The 19,629-nt window shown below is 38.0% G+C and overlaps 1 protein-coding gene across 1 annotated transcript; it reads left to right on the plus strand.

Annotated features, from left to right (window-relative positions):
- The first annotated feature begins 313 nt into the window (after window positions 1–313).
- Window positions 314–16,003, plus strand: LOC107087789 (roundabout homolog 2-like). The gene is made up of 2 exons (XM_015379546.1): window positions 314–1,027; window positions 15,633–16,003. The coding sequence occupies exons 1-2, from the start codon at window positions 973–975 to the stop codon at window positions 16,001–16,003; spliced, it is 426 nt and encodes a 141-aa protein (XP_015235032.1). The 5' UTR covers window positions 314–972.
- Window positions 16,004–19,629: the final 3,626 nt, after the last annotated feature.

Below are 19,629 nucleotides of genomic sequence, written 5' to 3' on the forward strand. Positions count from 1 at the left end.
GAACTTTGAGTTGTTTAGATGCACTGTTGCTGTTTCTCCTATCACAGTCCTTTTATTCTTGGAAAGAAAATAATGCTTATAAATGATTTACAAATGCAACAGCACTCTAAAGGTTTGCCATACTACTTTGTTTCATATATTAATATAAATGGTGGTGTAATAATAATATTTTTAAATAATAATACATATTTAAACATAAATCAAACTTCCTGTACTTTAATTTCCTCCCATGCTGCAGCAGTCTGTGGCACCGCTGCTGATCAGCTTCAGTGTTTGGATGGGAGAGCGCGCGCTCCTAGTGGCAGCACCGTTTAAACCCAAACGCGCAGAAGGAGAGAGAGACGCAGCAGAGGATGTTGAACTGTAGTGTGACTGTAAATTTATAGGGGCTATATTTTCCCCCAGCTACGCGCATGGGGCTTCTGAGAGCCGGATCTCTTAAGAACAAAAACAACTTTTTGTAAGGAATGCCTGGAAGTTGAAGAGTGGTTTCTTGGTTGTCCATGAGCGGAGACGTCTTAGCTGAGGATTTGAAATGTGCCGGAGAAGCTCCTAAAGAAGAAGAGAAGACCTGCAGAGTTTTTCTTTTCTTTTTTTTTTTTAGTCTGCACTTTTATTCTGTTCTGAAAGACTCCAAAAACAAACAAACAAACAAACAAAAAAAGCTGCTGCTTAGAGCAGGAGTCGCGGATGAACTCAGCGGACAGACTGGGATAATATTGCTCAAAGAACCGAGAGTTTGGATTCAAGGTTAGGCTGGATGAGCTGCTCCGGATGAACAACTTTTAAATGGATCCTTTCTGTGTCTGGACACTGAAACTGGCTCTGGTCCTTGTGTAGGACAGTATTAGGAGCTGTCCATCACTTCCAGAACCGAGAAGCGGACTTGTGCGCAATCTTCGCGTATTTTTTTCAACGCGCAGTTAAAATAGAGGATTTGCGCGTCCGCTGTGGATGTTTTAATATGCAAGGATGGGTCCACTAGCGTTCATCCTTGTTAGTGGATTACTGTACTTTCAAGCAGATGGTAAGTTCTTAAAAATGGGTTATATCAAACGGCACAGTTAACAGACTTTAAACAGCGCTGACATTTTCAATCATTTTCAATCCTTTTACCAGTTTGGACTCCAAGGCTGCGTCTCAGCCGTTTCTGATTGTTATTATTCTGAGAAGAAATAATATCTGAATGTGAATTTTAATATCACAATAAACCCTAATAAGTAGTAATTTGTAATTCTTCGGGACTATAATTGGGAATGAATGCGTAAAAGTATCGCGTCCAGTCTGTTCAGTTCAACAGATAGCCTCCCACTGCCACTGATAATTGATGTTCTGTTGCTTGCAGTGATTTTGACCTCCCATTTAGGAAATAAATTAAGCTCCTCTAGCCCTTATATGCTACATTTTGAATAATAGTATGCAACTAATAGGAATAGAAAGTCTTTAGATGTACTAATTACTCGTCCAGATATTGGAATCCTATATTTTATCTTAATCAGTCCCAAATCCCTAATTAAACACTGTGGTTTGATAACCAATGATGAGTTTAGTAAAATTGGCATAAAGATTAGGGAAGTATGCTTTGATCAATATATAAGGATAATCATGCATATGTTTCTTCTTTTTTTGTTTTGGATTTATTTCTACTTCTTGGAATGCAAACTGATCTAGAGCACTTTTCTCCTTTGTGTTACTGTTTTAATGAAGAAAAAAAAATCATCAGTTGATAATCAGTCAAATTGAAATTTACAAGGCAGATCTCAATCTGGAAATGGGTATTAGCCAGTAGATGCTCCACGTTTAGATCTCTAAAAGCATTTATTTTTGCTTTGCACAAGACTACATGAAGGTGTTAGTGTCTGAATGATTTGTAATGCTCTCATAAGACTGGTTATATGTTATAGGTCTGATAAACAAGACAGAGGCCATCCTATAATAGAAAAAAATCTATGTTTAAAAAACCATTTCAGTTATCTAAATTAAAATGAAACAAACAAAGATGACTTAATCTTATCTTTGGGATTATTTTTTAATCCCGACAGTACCTCCTCCTTATTTTTTTATTTTTATAGTCCTTTTGGTTTAAGGATTCTATTGCTAAATTGTACCGAGATTGGCATTAACCAAATATAAAAAAGCATTGTGAAAAGTGAAATTTGTTTTCTAAGATATATATTTTTGATAATGATGTAAAACAGGAAGTTTATTTTATTTTATTATGTATATAATTTTCCTTTCTGAACACCCAGAACAGTCAGTCAGTGCAAAGTCAGCATCCTTACATTATGATTTCATGGGGTTTCATGGGATTCAGTGGCCTACAAAGAACTGGTTTAATGGGAAAATTTACATAAAAGCCTCATTGGCAAAGTTAATGCGGTGACTCACCACAGTCATGAAAGCAGACTGCTGGAGAAAGAAGAATGGTTATTTGAACTTGAAACTTGAACATTTGTTTTGTGTATATATATATATATATATATATATATATATTTTTTTTTTTTTTTTTATTTTTTTTCCACAGGCTATTGGTCTGTTGTTGTGTTGGAAATTCTGAAAAATGCATGCTGAGACATTAAATCATCACCTGTGGTGTGATGATTCAAACATGTTTGCCTTGTATTGTTTGTACTGCTCAGCTGAATTTGAAGAGGGTATTTTGCCCTCACTAAATGCACGAGTCTGCAAGGCCCCATTTTTTCTTTGGTTTCACCTATCAACCCCTGCTTTTATTCATCACAGCTGCAAGTTTTATTCTGAGTCTTTTTACTTCTGTATTCATGCCTTCTGCATTTTCCAGTATTCTTTTCTTCTTCTCTTTTTTTCCACTTTAAGTTGCGTCTTTTCATCTTCTCGACCAAACCCACTGGTTGCTAGGCACAGGCTGATGGCATTACAAGCTTGCCAAAAGAGAAAGGGTGCACCGTTTCTCCAAAGCAGTGGATATTCCCAATCATTTGCCTGTCACCCTTCTTCCCACTCTGTTTTATTCTCCACCTACAACCAAGTTAGATTCACCCATCACCCAGCATTTTAAGAGGCAATCCAATGGTCCTTTTAGAGGGAGGAGCTTCTTCGAATGGTCCACTTGGGTGTACAAAAAGGGCTGGAGTTGTATTCACTGGATGCTAAATCCCAACAAAGCCAGGCCTAGTAAATGGCGCCAGTTGCTGTTAAGTGTTCTGTGATTAATACTGCCAGTGTGAAGAAGAGAAAAGTTGATGGTTAAAGAGACTGAAAGGAGAAACAGCATTAGTCTTGAATGCTGTGGCAAGGGTGGATATGGCAGGAAGTTGTTGTGACTGCAAATGTCAGCAGCTGCATAGTTTTCTGATCTGGATTATAATATGCCTCTTTATTGCAGACCCGATTTCTTAGCCTGTGCTAATAATATACCTCCTGCATGTTTGTTTCTGAGTCTGGTGACATCACATTCACACTGTGTGCTGAAAGATGGTACAGTCTAACTAACAAAAAGACCACTTGGAATCAGAACATAGTGGGCAGCACCTTCTCTGCCTGTAGTGTTTGGGTTTCTCTACTTCTAATTCAATAAAATATCAACTCAGATTGTGAGGAGAAGAAAGGAGGGGAGGATGGGTGTTTTCAAATAAAAAAATGAGAGAAGAATTGTTTAACAATACAATCTTAGGTCTGGAAATGGCAACAATGATGCGTTATTAAGGGAAGACTAACAGCTCTGTTGATGATCATGATTAAATGGGAGAGGTTTAATGCACTAGCCTATAATGGAAAGTAAGCCCAGATCAAAGTAGTCTAGGTGACCAATGAGGAAAGCTCAGGTCACAGTGTAAGAGCCGCTGTCTCGCCCCAAATGTGATTGTTCTGCTTGAGCTGGCAGCATTTAAGCGATGTTATTGTAATCGTGGTTCATTTGCTGGAATGGGGCTACTATAATGATGAGCCTTCATCTGAGATCTATGAGATGCTTCTCTCTACTGTCTCTCGTTGTCTTGTCACTTTCAAATGAGCGGTTTTCCGAAGCCCTCAACACTTCACCACTGTTTATTCAATGATTATCGTCAGAAATGAGTGACTAGATTAAGATTCTGTGACAGTGGTTATAAAAGGAAGGGAGTTATGGTAGAGAAAGGACTAGGGAGAGGTGTGTTCTTAGAAGTCCTTGTGTATTGAAATGATCAGTGTTGCTTAACTGGACGCAGGCCTGTCAATTCACAAGAGTTAACAGGGAAATCTGCTCACTCTAGGAATCATGTTTGAGCGGCCATCACAGACTGAGACCTTGATATTTAAAAGTTAATGTATTGCTATGAACTTCTAATAATGACAGCGTACAACTCTTACTTACATTGACACTAAACAGGTCCCCCAACATTTAAATAATTTATCTTGCTCCAATTTATTTGGTCTAAAGAAGAACAAAGACAATCTTTTTTGTCAAGAAATAGTTTCTAAGCACTATGAGAAGACTGCAGCTAGCCAATCATTAGCCATTTAAGATGGTCAGCATCTGACTCAGACCTTCATATGGAGTTAGAATAATTCTAAGGCTATTTTATAATTCTTTGAGTAAGGGCTGTTTTTAGTCATTCATTTCTCAGACAGATCAGGATTTCTTTATGGCATTTTAATTCTAAAGCATGTATGCTATTTGTGAAAAGATTACATTATCAGTGGTTTATTTGATATAGAATCAAATTAAAATATGGAGTAAAATCTGGATCAGTTTAATCTACACTGATTGTACCTAGGGTTTTATTAGAGGAAAACCTTAATTTTACTTGTGCCTACAAAAATAATTTCTCTATAGGTTATTGTCTCACCGTCTGAGCGTGATGTATCATAGCTCCCCTAGATCTTACAGATCATTCATTTCATCCCTTTAACATCCCTCATGCATATAGGAAAATGTCAACCACAGACAATGCACTTGGTTGGTTTTTCAGTAAGGCAACATAATGCAGCGAAGGTAATACTTCTAATTCATTGAGCATCACTCATGCATAGCAGTGACATTTACAGAGCAGAAAGTTACATAATAGGCTAATGGTATTTCTTAAATTAAAATAGTGAGAGATTACTACTGAACCAGATACATGTTTACTGAAATTGGTAGACTGTGCATTCCCTTGTGTGACCTGTATATTCTTGAACTTCTTAACCCCGTCATCTTCATCTGTACACGTACTTTCTTTGTACAAGCATATATCAATGAGGGTGGAATTTAAACACAGAGGGAGTTGTTGTACACCTGTGCTGGCTGTGTATAACAGGAGTGTATGCGAGGTAGGGGTTGGGGGAGGAGTAACATGATGAATGGAGCAGGGTGACTGTGAGTAAAGTGCCTTCACCTGTCTTACACACCTGAACTTTAAAAATACACACCTGTGCTTTCCCCTTTGAGGCCCCTGCGCGCAGATATAATCCCCTTTCTGTTCTGTCAATGTCTTTGTTTCCCAAACAGCTGATGAAGAGCCAGGTTAACAGAAAATACTCTTCTAATTACTGTTTTATAATCCTTTATGACATGATGATGGTAAAAGAGGCTTTGCTGAGCAGTTGTGAATACTCCAGTAGCTTGTGAAGCCCAAACTGACTCTGGGTTGGTTAGATAAATCTGTTACATTGGGATTTGAGGAGTAATCTTATCTATGTAAAACTGAATAATCTTAAGATCATGACAGAACGTCAGGAAGTCTGATAGAGAAAGGATCGCAAGTTTAGCTTATCAGTGTTTTTTATGTTGCACGCTACACTGAAATGTTGTCTTGGGAGGCATTTGTTTACCGTGTGTCCAGTTGCCTTTAACTTACTCTGTGTTAGACAGCTTCAAAGCTGCCTTCAGATAAGGTGGGAAAGATGTCAAGGTTGAATGACTCACAGAAGTACACAGCAGATAATGCATGTTCATGGGTACAAGCCCACACACAAGGCTTGAATACACAGAAACATCCCTGTTTGTACAAGCAGACATCAAGAGGTTTCTTTAACTGCCCTACTCAAATAAATGAAAATGCTCTTCCCGTTTTTTCCTCTTCGAATTTTTAGCCAGTAACATCCGTCATTGTTTTCTCTGAGGAGTTTGTGTGACAGATCAACTCTAGCTCCAATCTCACCAGTTTCATGAACAGAGAGGTGAAGGCCGGTGATAAAAATGCATTAGGTGTTTGTCAGTACCAGATTTCTGAAGATGGACAGCTGAAGGGCGACACTTGAGAAGACATCCATCAAACAAGGCATTGACCCAAATGCAGCAAAGCAGTCTGGACCAGTGGGACAACTGAATAAGTGTCTTATTCTGCTACCTTCATCTTCAGCTCCATGTGTAGAGTTAAAGCTTTACTTCTTCAGGCGGCATGGTATCTTTAATGTGTAAAGCGGAATTGAAGACATTGGTCTGCAGTGTTGCCAATATTAAATTCACTAAAACAATACTATTATCTGTTTCCCTTTATGGCATATAAGTTGGGTTTTATTGGGATTTTATTGGTGTGCTTTAAATGTGCCAGTGAAACAAAGTAACTTTAGAAGCTACTTAAAGATCCAAACCATCCAAATAAATCTAGGCTGAGTGTCCTGATCCTTATTTTTCTGCCAACAATGACTTTATGACTTTTAGTTTAACTACATACAATGACTCCTCATAAAAGTGCCATTGCGGTGAAATCTGTGTGGAAAGGGGCATCAGCCAAGAATCCCAGCTGTTGAACTAGATTTGTAAGTAAAAAGCTGTCACACCCTGAAATGTTTACTTCCCTGATTTATTTTCAAGAGAAATGCAACTTATTTTCTTAGACAGCTGCTTTAAGAAGTGTGGTACTTTATGTCTTGGTACTGTAATAGATTAAGTTTTGTAATTAATAAACAAACTAAAGTGGATAAATATTTTTAAATGTTGTTTTTTTTTACTCTATATGCCACCTGCAGTACCGTAGTTTTATGTCAGCACTATTTTCTGGACTTGAGTAAATTGAATAAGACTTTTAAGCACTTATTGCTGTCACCCATGACCCTGTAGCTCAAAGGAAAGCCGCATGAAGTGTCTTGCAGTATAGAAATTTAATAAATCTTATCTTGATGTACTATGGTGCTTCTTAAAACAATAGAACAGAAAAAAAAATCACTGAGGGGTATAAGAGCTATTCGATTACGCCTGCTCCGCTCTGTGAGTCCATCACCTGGATGGATTGTGGTTACAGCTCCTATTGCTCATGTTGATATTGTTTGGCTTTGGGATTGCTGGAGCGACAGGAGGGTGTTGAAGGCAGAGACACAATAATGTGCACACTACAGGTCAGCATGCGCTCTGCACCTCCAATTATCACCTCTAAACACAGAGTATCAAGGACACCTGGAGGCTTTTTTTCTCTTCCACCTCAGCAATAACACACTAATTTATTTCTCTTCATTCAATTTACAGTGGCAGCTTAGGTAATGCAGGTAAAGAGCTTAAAATGCTTAAGGGGGAATTGGACGATATCTTACATTTCAATGCACCTCCTTAGGTACAATGTGTAGAAACACGCTCACGCTTAAAGTATCCTGCTTTTAGGAGCAGTGTTGATAATATTATGTTCACATCAAGCACAGTCAGGTGTGTTTGGAAAGTTCAAGAATTATGATGGCTGCTTCTTTTGGATTTGATCACAAATATTGAGAAGCTACATTCATACAATATTTGTAAAATTTCACATGTATCTTTTGTAGCATGCAGGAGAATATTTGTAAGGTGAATATTCACAACTGACCAGGGAGTGGTGGCCTAGTGGTTAGAGCATTGTGCTTGGGTCTAGGATGTTCTGAGCTCAAGTTCCACTTACTCCCACATACTGCCAATCTGGGTCCTTGAGCAAAACCTTTAACCCCACACTGCTCCCCGGGTGCTGCACAATGGAAGCCCACTACTCCCCAAGGGGATGGGTTAAATGCAGAGATCGAATTTCTCCAGTGTGAGATCAATGAATTTCAGTTATTCAATCATATTTCCCCTGTGATCAGACTTGTAGCTTATGACCGATTATTTTCTATGACTAAACGTTTTGAGAGGTTAGAAACAAACAGGAAAGAAATAGGGCAGGGCTTAACGTCACCAAGCAGTGACATTTTTCTTCCATCCAACTCAGACATCAGTGTATAGTTTTAATTTGGGCAGTGTTGGCCTTGTGGTTGCAGCAGTGCGCTTGTGTTCTGAGAAGGTTGCAAGTGCCCGGTTTGATCCCCACAGCCTGCACTCTGGGACCCTGAGCAAGACCCTTAACCCACACTGCTCCTCGGGCGCCACACATTGGCAGCCCACTGCTCCCCAAGGGGATGGGTCAAATGCAGATTGAATTTCTCCAGTGTGAGACAATGCATTTCAATTATTCAGTTATATTTTCCCTGTGATCAGACTTGTAGCTTATGACCGATTTTCTTCCTATGACTAAAGTCTTGAGAGGTTAGAAACAAACAGGAAAAAATTCGGGCTGGGCAGACTTAACGTTACCAAGCAGTGACATTTTTCTTCCATCCAACTTAGACATCAGTATATAGTGCAATGTTTGTCAAAGAAAGAGATAATGTCACCAGCATAAATATAAGCTTATAAAGTGACAATTTACTGAATATGGTGATTTATCCAAAGTAGAGGAGGAAGTCAGGAGAAATGCTAACTTAGAGCAGTAGCTTGGAGTCTTAATAAAAGGCACTCTACAGCAGGGTTGAAAGCATTTTCTATACTATGCCTGTAATTAACCACAGCTGCAAATGACTGCTTGTGCCAAAAGGTATAATCGTAAACACAGACGTTCTAGCAGCATTCACTGTTCTGCAAAGGTTCTGGCTGACATGTGTCTACGTATTTCTGCCAACAATTGTATTGCTAGACAACTTTATATTGACGCCTTGCAAACTTACTTATGACTAATGTGTCTCACAACTCACATCCTATTAAGTCTGTCTGCAGTCTGTTTACTCACAACATGTCTTGTTCTTATAATAAGCCACTCTATTTTAACACTTTGCATGTAGTAGACTGGAACATTTTAATACTGATTTACATATAGACTGCACCTGCAGTCAAATGCACTTTCAATAATTTGAATTGAGCACAGAAAGAAAAAAATGAATTGCAGCCAATAATAAATATTAATGCTTATTATGCAGGAGTATTACCTGGAGACCATAAGACTACTGGTTGTCATTGTTCTTCTCTTGATCTTCCAAATGTGCTGCCTGTTTTTAGCCTGCTTTGTTTTCCTTAGTATACTACTGCAAGTTTTTCTGTTTTGTTAAAACCATAACCATATTTAGTCCCCATGTTTTAGTAGTTTATGTCATTGACTTCAATGGACCTGGGTTCAAATCCTGGTTGTGTCCTGAAGGGCATCCACTGTAAAAACTTAGCTAAATCTGTCAGCAAGTCAAACTGATTTGCTGTGGTGACCCCTAAATAAGGAAGCAGCTAAAAGGAAACAAACTGTATCAACCACATGCTTCTGTCTGCACTTGGGCCCTACTCTGAACCCCCAAATGTCCGAAGAATAAACTGTTGCTTGGCTTTCGTTTTTTTTTTTCCAAAAGTTGCTTTTAAAAATGACTTTAAAATACTCTCAAATTACTGTTCTGCTTTGGACATGAACAATATGTATTGGTTTTCTCAGTATAAAATGTATTATCAAGCCCTTAGTCAAAGTGTTAAATAGAAAAGCAAATTAATAAGCTTAGGATGATCAGAAGGACCTGCAGAGAAAGAGATAGGGATGTAGAAAGTAAAGTGGTGCAGTGAGCTACATGCTTGAGTGGCCCCGGCATCGGAAATCATTTAATCTGCATCAAACAGTTTAAAGTCCTTACCAGCATCCTGACAGGCCAACAGAGCCATTGCTAATCTCCATACACTAATCAGACCATATAGGGAAGAAGCTGCATGTTTCACATTCACTTTAAGTTGATCTAAATTGTTTTCATGTCCTCCTTTTACACCTCATCTTCCTATCAAGAATTCAATCTTTTTTAAGACATCTGCTGTAGAAGAGATAACCTCTCCTGTCCTGCTTGTAGCATCTGACACCAATGTGAGGACTGAAAATCAGCAGCTTGTAAAAAAACAAGAAATAGAAGCCATGCGAATTGGCCTTTTGCAGCAAAATCAGATATTCGGTTTCCCACAGTTATCTATTTATATATCCCATCTGTATGGGGGAGAGAGGACAAATACACAGATGCAAAGTCAATATGACCCCCACCTTGTCACTGCCTGAAATACACTCAGCGTGGAATTCTATCTGATATTTGCTGGAGTCAAGCATGGATGCATTGAGAGGTTGAGCTTGTAGAATTACCCCTGTGTTTGCTCTCAGAGTATAAATCTAAGCAGGAGAAGGGAGGGCTAGTATTCAAATCACTGAGGTGGAACACAGCCCATCATGTGAGCTAGATAGCTAACTAACTCAAAGAAAAAACACTTACTATACTGCAGGACCAGATGAAATGGAAGATTCTGCTTTGCACCTGTGAACACATTTCATTCTTTTTTTTCCCCCTGTGTCGCCACTGTAAGGCTTGCCAAATCCTCTAGGGCTGGAGTCCTACTGTGACACCTCCCTGAGATGAGCTGTGGGTCTGTCTGGTGTTGGGGGTTGTACTGGAGCTGCCACTGACAGCCTGGTGTAAAGAAGATGAATCCCTAGTGCAGAGCATGCTGCTAGGAGGTGTCACAGTGCTCTAGTGCTAAGGCGTGGACGACCAGTAACATCATTCTTTCACCACCCTCAGTTTCTCCTGCAGCTCCTTCACATATCCTCTCTGATGACATGACGAATATGACTCTGTCACCAAAACGCTGAAGGCAGGCTGTAATAGGACAGAGAGCAAGTGAAACAGATAGACACCAGGGGGCAAAGGTCAAGTTTTATCGATAGAACCAAATGAAATGGGAAGCTAAGTGGAAAGAGATATAAGTAATGTTTATTTTAAAACATACAAATCTGACATATGCAACAGATTGGATTAACATAACATAGCAGGTAGTTAATTTTGAAAAGTAAAAATATGAAATGTTGGCTGTACTCAGTCCCCTTTACTCAGATACATTTAAATAATATCAAGTGCAACCTGCTTCCTAGAGGCCACTAATGTGCAATTTAAACTCAGTACAAATTAAGCTGTTCTATAAAGGCATCTGAGTTTTTTTTTTTTAATAATATTTATTAGTAATCAGTGTGACATGCCTTTAGGAACAGATTATTGGTGCATTTGTATGGATATTTAAAGGAAGGTTGTTAAAAAATTATGATACACAAGATTGTTTAATCCATCCCTAGAAATCAAAAGAATACGTAAATATAGAAAACCTACCGAGACATGGCTGTCTACATAAATTGACAGGCTGGACAAGGGGAGTAATAGCAAGAAAAAACAGCCAAGGGACCTATAATTACTTTGGAGCTGCAGGCATTCACAATTCAAGTGAGACAATCTGTGAACTAAACAAATAATAGTTTGCCACCTCAAAAGTCTGCTTTTTATAGAAAAGATTTTTTAAGACCCATTTGCATTCTCATGCTGGGGACACAGCAAACAAAAAAGATGCTGTTGTGGTCAGATCAGACCAAGATTAAGGCTTTCACTTGTATGCAGAAGAATATATTGAGAATAAAGCTAACATGGCACAAAACACAGAAAACACAATCCCTGTGGTGGAATAGTTTAATGTTTTCAGATCCTCTCCATTAAAATGTTGAGATTTAAAATGTGACAATTACGCCACACTCTGTGTTGGTCTGTCACAAATCCCAATAAAATACACCCTGTTCTCAAAATGTGAAAAGGTCTAAGGGAGATTAATACATTGGCCAGATAGTATTTTTGTCCTATCCTAAAATGTCTAAAAATCAGTGTAACTTTTTTTACATATAAATTTGCTCATTTCCAGCTCCTCATTGTTAATGAGAAGATGTCTTATCACGCTGCACTATTACAACTCAGTTTTTGACTTTACTATTTGATGTTTTACAGCACCTTTGTGGCTGGAACTCTTTGCCTTGGTCCAAGGTTGCCGTTGGTTACTTGTGATCAGCAAATGTCTGCTGGCAGAATAAGTAATATCTCTTTGGGGAACTCTTCTCTTTATGCTCTGCTTGAGACTGGTGTGGGTATTGATTTGGTTTGTAGGGTAGAATTTCTCAAGGGAGCTAATAAAAATAATTACAAAAAGATCATCAAAGGACTGACCTGCTGTTGCTTACATGAATAAATATGTGACAAAGATAATAGAAAACAAAGCCAAACTGTGTGTGGTCAATGTAGCTGGAGGCATAGTTAAGAATGCTTTATCTCTGAATTAATAAACTAAACAGATTTTTCTGGAAAGTGAGAAGTCTACCATAATTACACCAATGAAGTGTATTTTCTCCTTTGAAGCATGAAAAGAATGTTTGACTAATGCAAATTGATAAGAAAACTGCCACCATTTAAATAAATTGGACATAGGTGGGTGCAAAGAATAAAAAACAGTTTCCAGATCACTGAATGTTTTATTCTATGTTTGCATTCTGGTTTTTTTTTTGCTCTCTGGTTCATGCTTTCCTCTAGAAGCGGGTGACTGCCTAGCCGCAAGGTGTAAAGTAAAGGTGGTGTTATTGCAGACAGGGGGAAACACAGCATCTTTGATTGGAGCGTGTGCCCCAAGCCCCATTGAAGTGCACTCACCTCAGCTCAGAGAGCACTTGACTGTACAGCACCAATGATCACATTAATAGGACAACTGGAAGCCCGTTTTCTGCAAAGGGAGAGGGGTAAAGGGGCCCAATAGGAGACTGGAAAGTAATTTTACTTGTGAGTGCTAAAATGGTTGGAGATGCAAAAGAAACCCTTTATCTAATTCTCTAGGATAACAATTAGGAATGGCCTTGTCATATGCAGACTCATTCAGATATGTTGTTTTTGCAAAATGAAACCGCAGGTAATGTTCAAATTCTTAAAATCTCCACTATTAAGACTAATGAAACTGTTTAGTTTTAACAGTGCTTTTAACATATTTCATACTCTATTAGCATTGCATTGTGTATTGATACATTTCCAGCTTTTATTGGGTTTTATGTCATAACCCTATTAGTGTAGTGTATTACTGTGAAGTAAAATAGAAATAGAACTAGAAATAGAAGAAACCTATATGGCACTTCAATTTGGTCTTCATGTTGATGTTTCTCCAACAGAGCTTAGATGTAAAAGAATAGCTGTGTTTAAATTTCCCCAAGATGAAACCCATTTACTAAATTGGCTACTTTTGATGTCCATTTTGTGCATAATGTTTAGCGGTCCTAAATTAAATTTGGCTAAATACATATGCATAAAAGATTAAGAACTAGCTTTTGTTTTATCTTGCATAAAAATTCAAATGAAATCCTTAGAATTCATTATTTTCATTTAACAAAATGTGAAAAGCTGGAAGTTTAAGCGTTAAACGAGTGTATATTTTTTGACACACATTAGTAGTTTTAATCTTTTGTGCCTCTGCACCTTACTCTCCCAACTAAATAACAACATTACATATCTATGTAGGACCTTCTGTGCACCTAACTCCACTTTCCCTGGCAGTGAAAGGACAATAGTAGAGGCATCTGCTGTGTTGATGTCCACAGGAAAGAACAGAGCAGATGGAGATTTGAGGTTTACGTGATTAGAGCGTAGTGGATTGGAATACAAATTGGATTTAAAAAAAATTAGACTGATATAGATCGAATGGTGTGGCCAGAGTTTTCTTTTTTGCATGCGCATTGGCCTTAGCGGAAAGCCCCATCAGGGTTTTGTGGATTATTGTGAGGGGATGCTTCAGTGTGATAAAAATAAATCTGTATTCAACACTTCCTCAAAGGAAAAGAGAGTGTCCATCACTTGTTTATCTCACTCACAATTAATCAATGTCATGGTAAAAAACTGCTGGGCTGCTTTAGAAGGTTGAGTCTAACATTGTCACAACTCCAACTTACTCTTAACAGAAACTTGTCTACAAAATATGGTAGAGTTTATAGTTAAATATTGAATGAATAATATCTAAAAGTGTTCTGTATTTGTTCTCATTTTTATCAAAACAGCATTAATCTTTCAACTCAGTGCCAGTAAGATTATATCATGAGCTGTGGGAACAAGCTATCGCCATCCACTAGTGCACAAACGGCCATCTGTAGCCCCACTTGGCAAAAGACACGAGGCCTGATCACTAATCAATGACGAAGGAAATGGAGGGAATTAGCCGAAATTAGGAAGAAGAGAGAACAGACTACCTCCTGTTCATGGGTCAATATGCTACTGTCTGATGGCTGATTCCTGTCGGCTGGTGGGTTGCTGCACTTTTGTGCTGAGAAAAGGCTTGTGTTGGGGGGGGTGCGTGTGTTTGTGTGTGTACAGCCACTTTAACTGTGAGGGGCATTTGTGCTGATAACTGTGATTCTAAAATTAATTGTTCTGTTGTAAGGGTGTGGTTTAAAGATGTAATGTTAGAGGTAATGAAGACATTTACAAACATAGCCTGAAAAAGGATTAAAGCCTTCCTTAAAACCTATGTCGCTGTAGCGCATGCACAAAGGACTTTGTAGTACATTAGGCATAAGTACAACATGTATTGTCCTATTAGCCCAGTTCACTCCCCCGGGGAAGGTCATAGTCATCAACTGTGGTCAATCATGCAACTCATTTGTTGACAAAACGCTCAGCTCTCAACTTAATCCAAGTCCTGATTGGTTAGCACATTGTTGCCAGCTAAATCACATTAAGTGATTTGAGAAGTGAAAAAAGAAAGGCCTTTTGGTTAAATGTTGGAAATGTTAACCTTGTTCCCTATATTTTAAAGTAGAACTTTGAATTTGTGTGCTTATTAGACTGTTTGATTTTTGCATAGCTTCCATGGCCTCTGTCATGTAAATGCATATGGCCCTTAGTGCCCTATCTCAACACTTGATTACAGATACATCAGGCACCAGGACTTGGGCAACATTATCTTACTCACCAGACTCTGAAAGCTCAGTTCCTGCAACCTTAATGCAAAGGAGTGGCTATGGTGCTGAGCGACAGTAGATTAACATATGACCTCCTTTAAAAAAAAAAAAAAAAAAAAAAACATTACTGTTTCCATTATTTTTGTGGCCTGGTTCAAAACTCAAAGACACCAGTCACAGTACTCTAAAGATGTCCCATTTACTTTTGACCAGAGTAGATGTCTATTGTGAAATATGTTCAAAGTGATGTCTATTAAACCTTGCATGCTTCAAACTTCAGTCTCATCTCTTATCTGGTTTGACTATTATTACCACAGGCAAGGATGCTTTTTGGATTTGGTGAATTTTAGCTCAAAGCAGCTCTAAAGCTTTTGGTAAAATTCTGATGTTTAACTTTGTTTAAAAACAGGTTGGTGATTTTCTTATCTACCATGTTGACATTAATAAGAGTAGGCTAGATCCAATACAAAGCCTTTAGGCCAACTTACTGTCCCTATCAGCAAAGTGTAACAATTTTAGAACCATCTACAGGAGAGAGAAATCTTTCTCATATTGGCATTTGAATTAACATAAGCTGTGCATATGAATGAACAAAAATGTCTGTAAATCAAATCATAGCTATAATTATCTTAGAAAAAAATAAATAAATTACCTTTGTCTTTTCTTTTACCTTAGGATCCCGTCTGCGGAACGAGGACTACCCACCTCGGATTGTGGAGCATCCTTCTGATCTGATTGTATCTAAAGGGGAGCCTGCCACATTCAACTGTAAAGCTGAAGGGCGACCCATCCCAACAGTTGAGTGGTATAAAGATGGAGAGCGAGTGGAAACGGACAAAGATGAACCACGTTCACACCGCATGCTGCTTCCGTCTGGCTCGCTTTTCTTCCTGCGCGTCGTTCACGGACGACGGAGCAAACCAGATGAGGGAGCCTATGTTTGCGTGGCCCGGAACTACCTGGGGGAAGCCGTCAGCCGTAATGCATCTCTTGAAGTAGCATGTGAGTTACAATACTATCACCTCTTCAGTCTTAACTTATTCTAATTATTCCATGTCTTTTGTTGGACTAAAACTCTTACTACTGCTGTAGTAAAAAAATAAAATTAAAAATAAATACTAATAGTAATAATAACCAACAAAAAATGAGTTTTTCTCTCAGGTTAATAAGATTCCATTTTTTTTGCAAACATAATTTGTATTAGGAAATTGCTCTGCGTTTACCATTAGAAATAAGAGAAAACAAATCAGCATTTAATTTGAGGCAACTGTAATTACATTATTCTTAGAGTTGATTTCATCATGCTTTCATTGTTCTCTGTTTGCTGATTCTGTAATGATTTCCTGAGGTCTTTAAAAGGTTGTTGTTAGCTGGGTAATGAGTTGTGGCAAAAGAGTTCTTCAGCCATAAATCTGATGAATTTGATACATGCTTAGCTCAGGGGAGCTGTTTTGATGTTGTCTGCAGATCTCTGAGATTGGACATAAAGCATCTGTCTGTCTCTAAGAGAGACAGGATGGCATGGCAGACATTGGGTCTCTCACTGGTGAGTGGGGGTAGCATGACAGGGACAGCTCCTGATGGACATTTGGTTCAAGCTGTCTGGACTGTGTTGATGACAGACAGAACTTGATCTGTGGATCAAATTACCTTTGAAGAAGAGCCTGCACTCCCCCCAGCAGGCTTAGGTTGGGTTTTCCATGCAGCCTGTCCCAGAGACCTCAAACAGTTCATGAGGTGGCGTGGGAAGTCTCCATTTTCTTTTGTTGTTCTGACCTGACATTTAATATTATAGCTTTGTGTTTCAAGCAAGACCTAGAAAAGGGATCACAAGACAGACTACATTTAGGGCTCACTGGGGAGGTATTGAACATCCTATAGTTTAAAACTAACAAATATTTGGTGGTTTAAAGGCTGTTAACAGTTGACCAAAACCACACATGGCAATCGGGGGAACAAACGGGTAAGTTGTTCTGGGTGGAGGTTGGGCCCCGAACCAGTCCCTCCAACTTATGGTCAAGAATATCTTTCTTGAAAAACATTTGTAAATAATAAATACTTTCCCATCGTCATTTTCTTTTCATTTACCATATGGTATTGGGGAGGTACTCCCAGCTCTTGTTCCAACATATCAGTGGTAACATATCTCTGAAGATTTTCTGTCATCCAGGTCATGGTCAAGCTTGAAAAGTTCTGCTTAGGCAACTGGATGTGAAGTTTTCTAGAAGACATTTTGCCTTTAATCATAAAGGCGTCTTCAGTTCAAGATAAAAAGAGAACAAAAGTAACTCATATAATAGCTTGTAGTTACCCTATACACAAACTATTTCTAGAATGCTAGAATTGTAGGATGATTGCTTATTGGTTCATGGTTGGTTTTACTTGGCATATTGCATGCAAACTATGTGATAGGAACTGGTTATCTTTTTTTTAAGCAACAGTTTCTTGTACACTTTACATAAATTGCGGTCATTCAGAGTTATTTTGTTTTTAGCACAAGATATACTGTAAACTGTCATCAGGAAACTATGGCTCAATAGAAAGAGCAATCATGTTCCATTTAAAAAGTTGTTGGCTGCATTTTGGGTAATATGCCAGCTTCATTACCTTACCACATATTGGTGTACCCTTGGACAGCTTATTTTTATTTGTGTGTGCAGGTTTGTGAGTGCAGCTGGTGAATATGTTTTTAGTGTAAAGTACATTGAGAGGTTGTTGGTCTGACTAAAATAAGTGACTCTATTTGCCATTGTACCAATTGGTTCTAAAGCCTGGATTGGGTAAAAAGTGGATCAGAGTCACAACAAATGTATATGTAGCAACATATATTCTCCTTTAAATAATATATAATTAATGGAATTGTAAAATATGAGCATTTTTATATGATCAGGACTTATCTGTATCCATGATTATAATATTATATTTAAATATAATAAACTAGCTTTAAATATAAAGTAATAAACAACAGGTTAAATAAATATTTATCAATAGAGTGTCTGTGGGTTTAAAATTAAAGGAATACAAGATAGAAAACTGAACTCATGAGATGGATTGACCTATAGAGCCAGTATCGAGAACAATGGAAAAAACCAAAGCAATATATTACTACTGCTTTCTGTTTTTCTCTCACTCGTAAACTATTATCAATTGATTATATTTGTGGCTAAAATAATACAAAGATGAAGCGTGGAAAAGATGTAAATAGAACAAATACAACTATTCCTTTTTTTTACCTAGATGTCTAGAACGTGATCCAACCATTGATCACTGTAGAGTCAAAAGTTTGCTTCTTCCAACAGTTATTAACTTTGGAAATCTTCATTTAGTTTTAAAGAACTATCTGCTAATTAATTAGAATCTGAAACTATAATAAAGTTTTATTAAAGTAGAGCGATTTTAATATAAATGATTGGAGCAGATGAAATCCCCCATAGGCACGTTTAAGAAATCTGAGATGAGGAGAAAGAAAATGGAAAAATGAAGGTATTATATTATATTAAGACCTTAATGACTTGTTGAAATTTTAATGAAATGTAATGTAAGAGATATGAAATAAAAAATGTCCTCAAGTTGATTTATTGAATTGGTGTTTGAGGGAGATAAGTGTCCTGCCAAGGGCAACAAAATAGTTAGTCAGTTTGAAACAGAAATTTACTTCTACTTAAGTATAATTACATTTTTCTTGTTTACTCTCACTTTTGAATATGCTGCAGCTTCAGTGTTACATTTTTCTTTTGCCTGTTGCCTCATACCTTTTTTTTTTTTTATACTTGGAGAGTAATAATTGCTTACTTCCATTAGCCTGTTGATGGAGTTGAGCATCTCCACCATCTATTGGTGGCCTTTTGATAATAAACTGAACATTTCAAACATGGGTGTATGGCTCTAATACTGTAGGGATAAATAAGCGGCTTCTACTTGGAGTGGAAGTTCTTCTTAGTCTTAAGCAGATATCTCCAGCCTAGATTAGTGGCTCTGTTGTGGTTAACCTAAGCATCTCCACCTTAAGGCACAGGCCCATATCGGAACAGGATAAACAGTGCTACCCAGGGTCAGCAGCCTTAATGGAGAAAAATTAAGCAGTAGAAGGAGGTGAAGAGAAATGCTAAATCCCTCTACATGGGGCCTTTTTACAGTGATTAGTTTCCTTAAGACCCGACATTCATCTAGTGATTTTAAGTGCAAAGTCATTAGCACATTGGATTTCACATCTAAATCTAATTCCCTGTTGCGCCAAGAGTATGATATATCCAACAACCACCCACACCAACCACCTGTCCTCCTCTACCTCTATTTTTGCTTCAAAGTATTGGGGACACCATTCCCCCCCCAACGTTCAGCAGTGGTTGGACAAGATTCTTATGAATTAATTGAATTACAACTTAAAAAAACAGCTTAACTCATTCCTTTGTGGAGTGGAACATCTTTAGCTTGACACCACTCTAGCTAAGGGGGAGAAAAACAGAAGAGGAGGGAGAGGTCTAACCCCTCGATTACACTGGAAGTGGAAGCCGCGCCTACTTGCGTCACGAAATGTAGTGGGGATTTTTTTTGTTTGATTTTTTTCAGCACATATGGGGAAGGAGTAATCCCAAGGGATAAATAAAGTTGAGTTTAAGTCTAAGTCTAAAAGACCCTAGGCATTTACCTTTGAACAGGAAAACATCTGGTC

Source organism: Cyprinodon variegatus, unplaced genomic scaffold (assembly GCF_000732505.1).
Source record: "Cyprinodon variegatus isolate N-32 unplaced genomic scaffold, C_variegatus-1.0 Scaffold194, whole genome shotgun sequence".
Classification (NCBI taxonomy): Eukaryota; Metazoa; Chordata; class Actinopteri; order Cyprinodontiformes; family Cyprinodontidae; genus Cyprinodon; species Cyprinodon variegatus.

What these genes read in the sequence shown, in the direction of transcription:
- LOC107087789 (XM_015379546.1), top strand. Translation starts at nt 973, where the DNA reads ATGGGTCCACTAGCGTTCATCCTTGTTAGTGGATTACTGTACTTTCAA. An exon ending in ACTGTACTTTCAAGCAGATG is followed by an intron (nt 1,028 to 15,632) that starts GTAAGTTCTTAA and finishes CTTTTACCTTAG; the next exon opens with GATCCCGTCTGCGGAACGAG.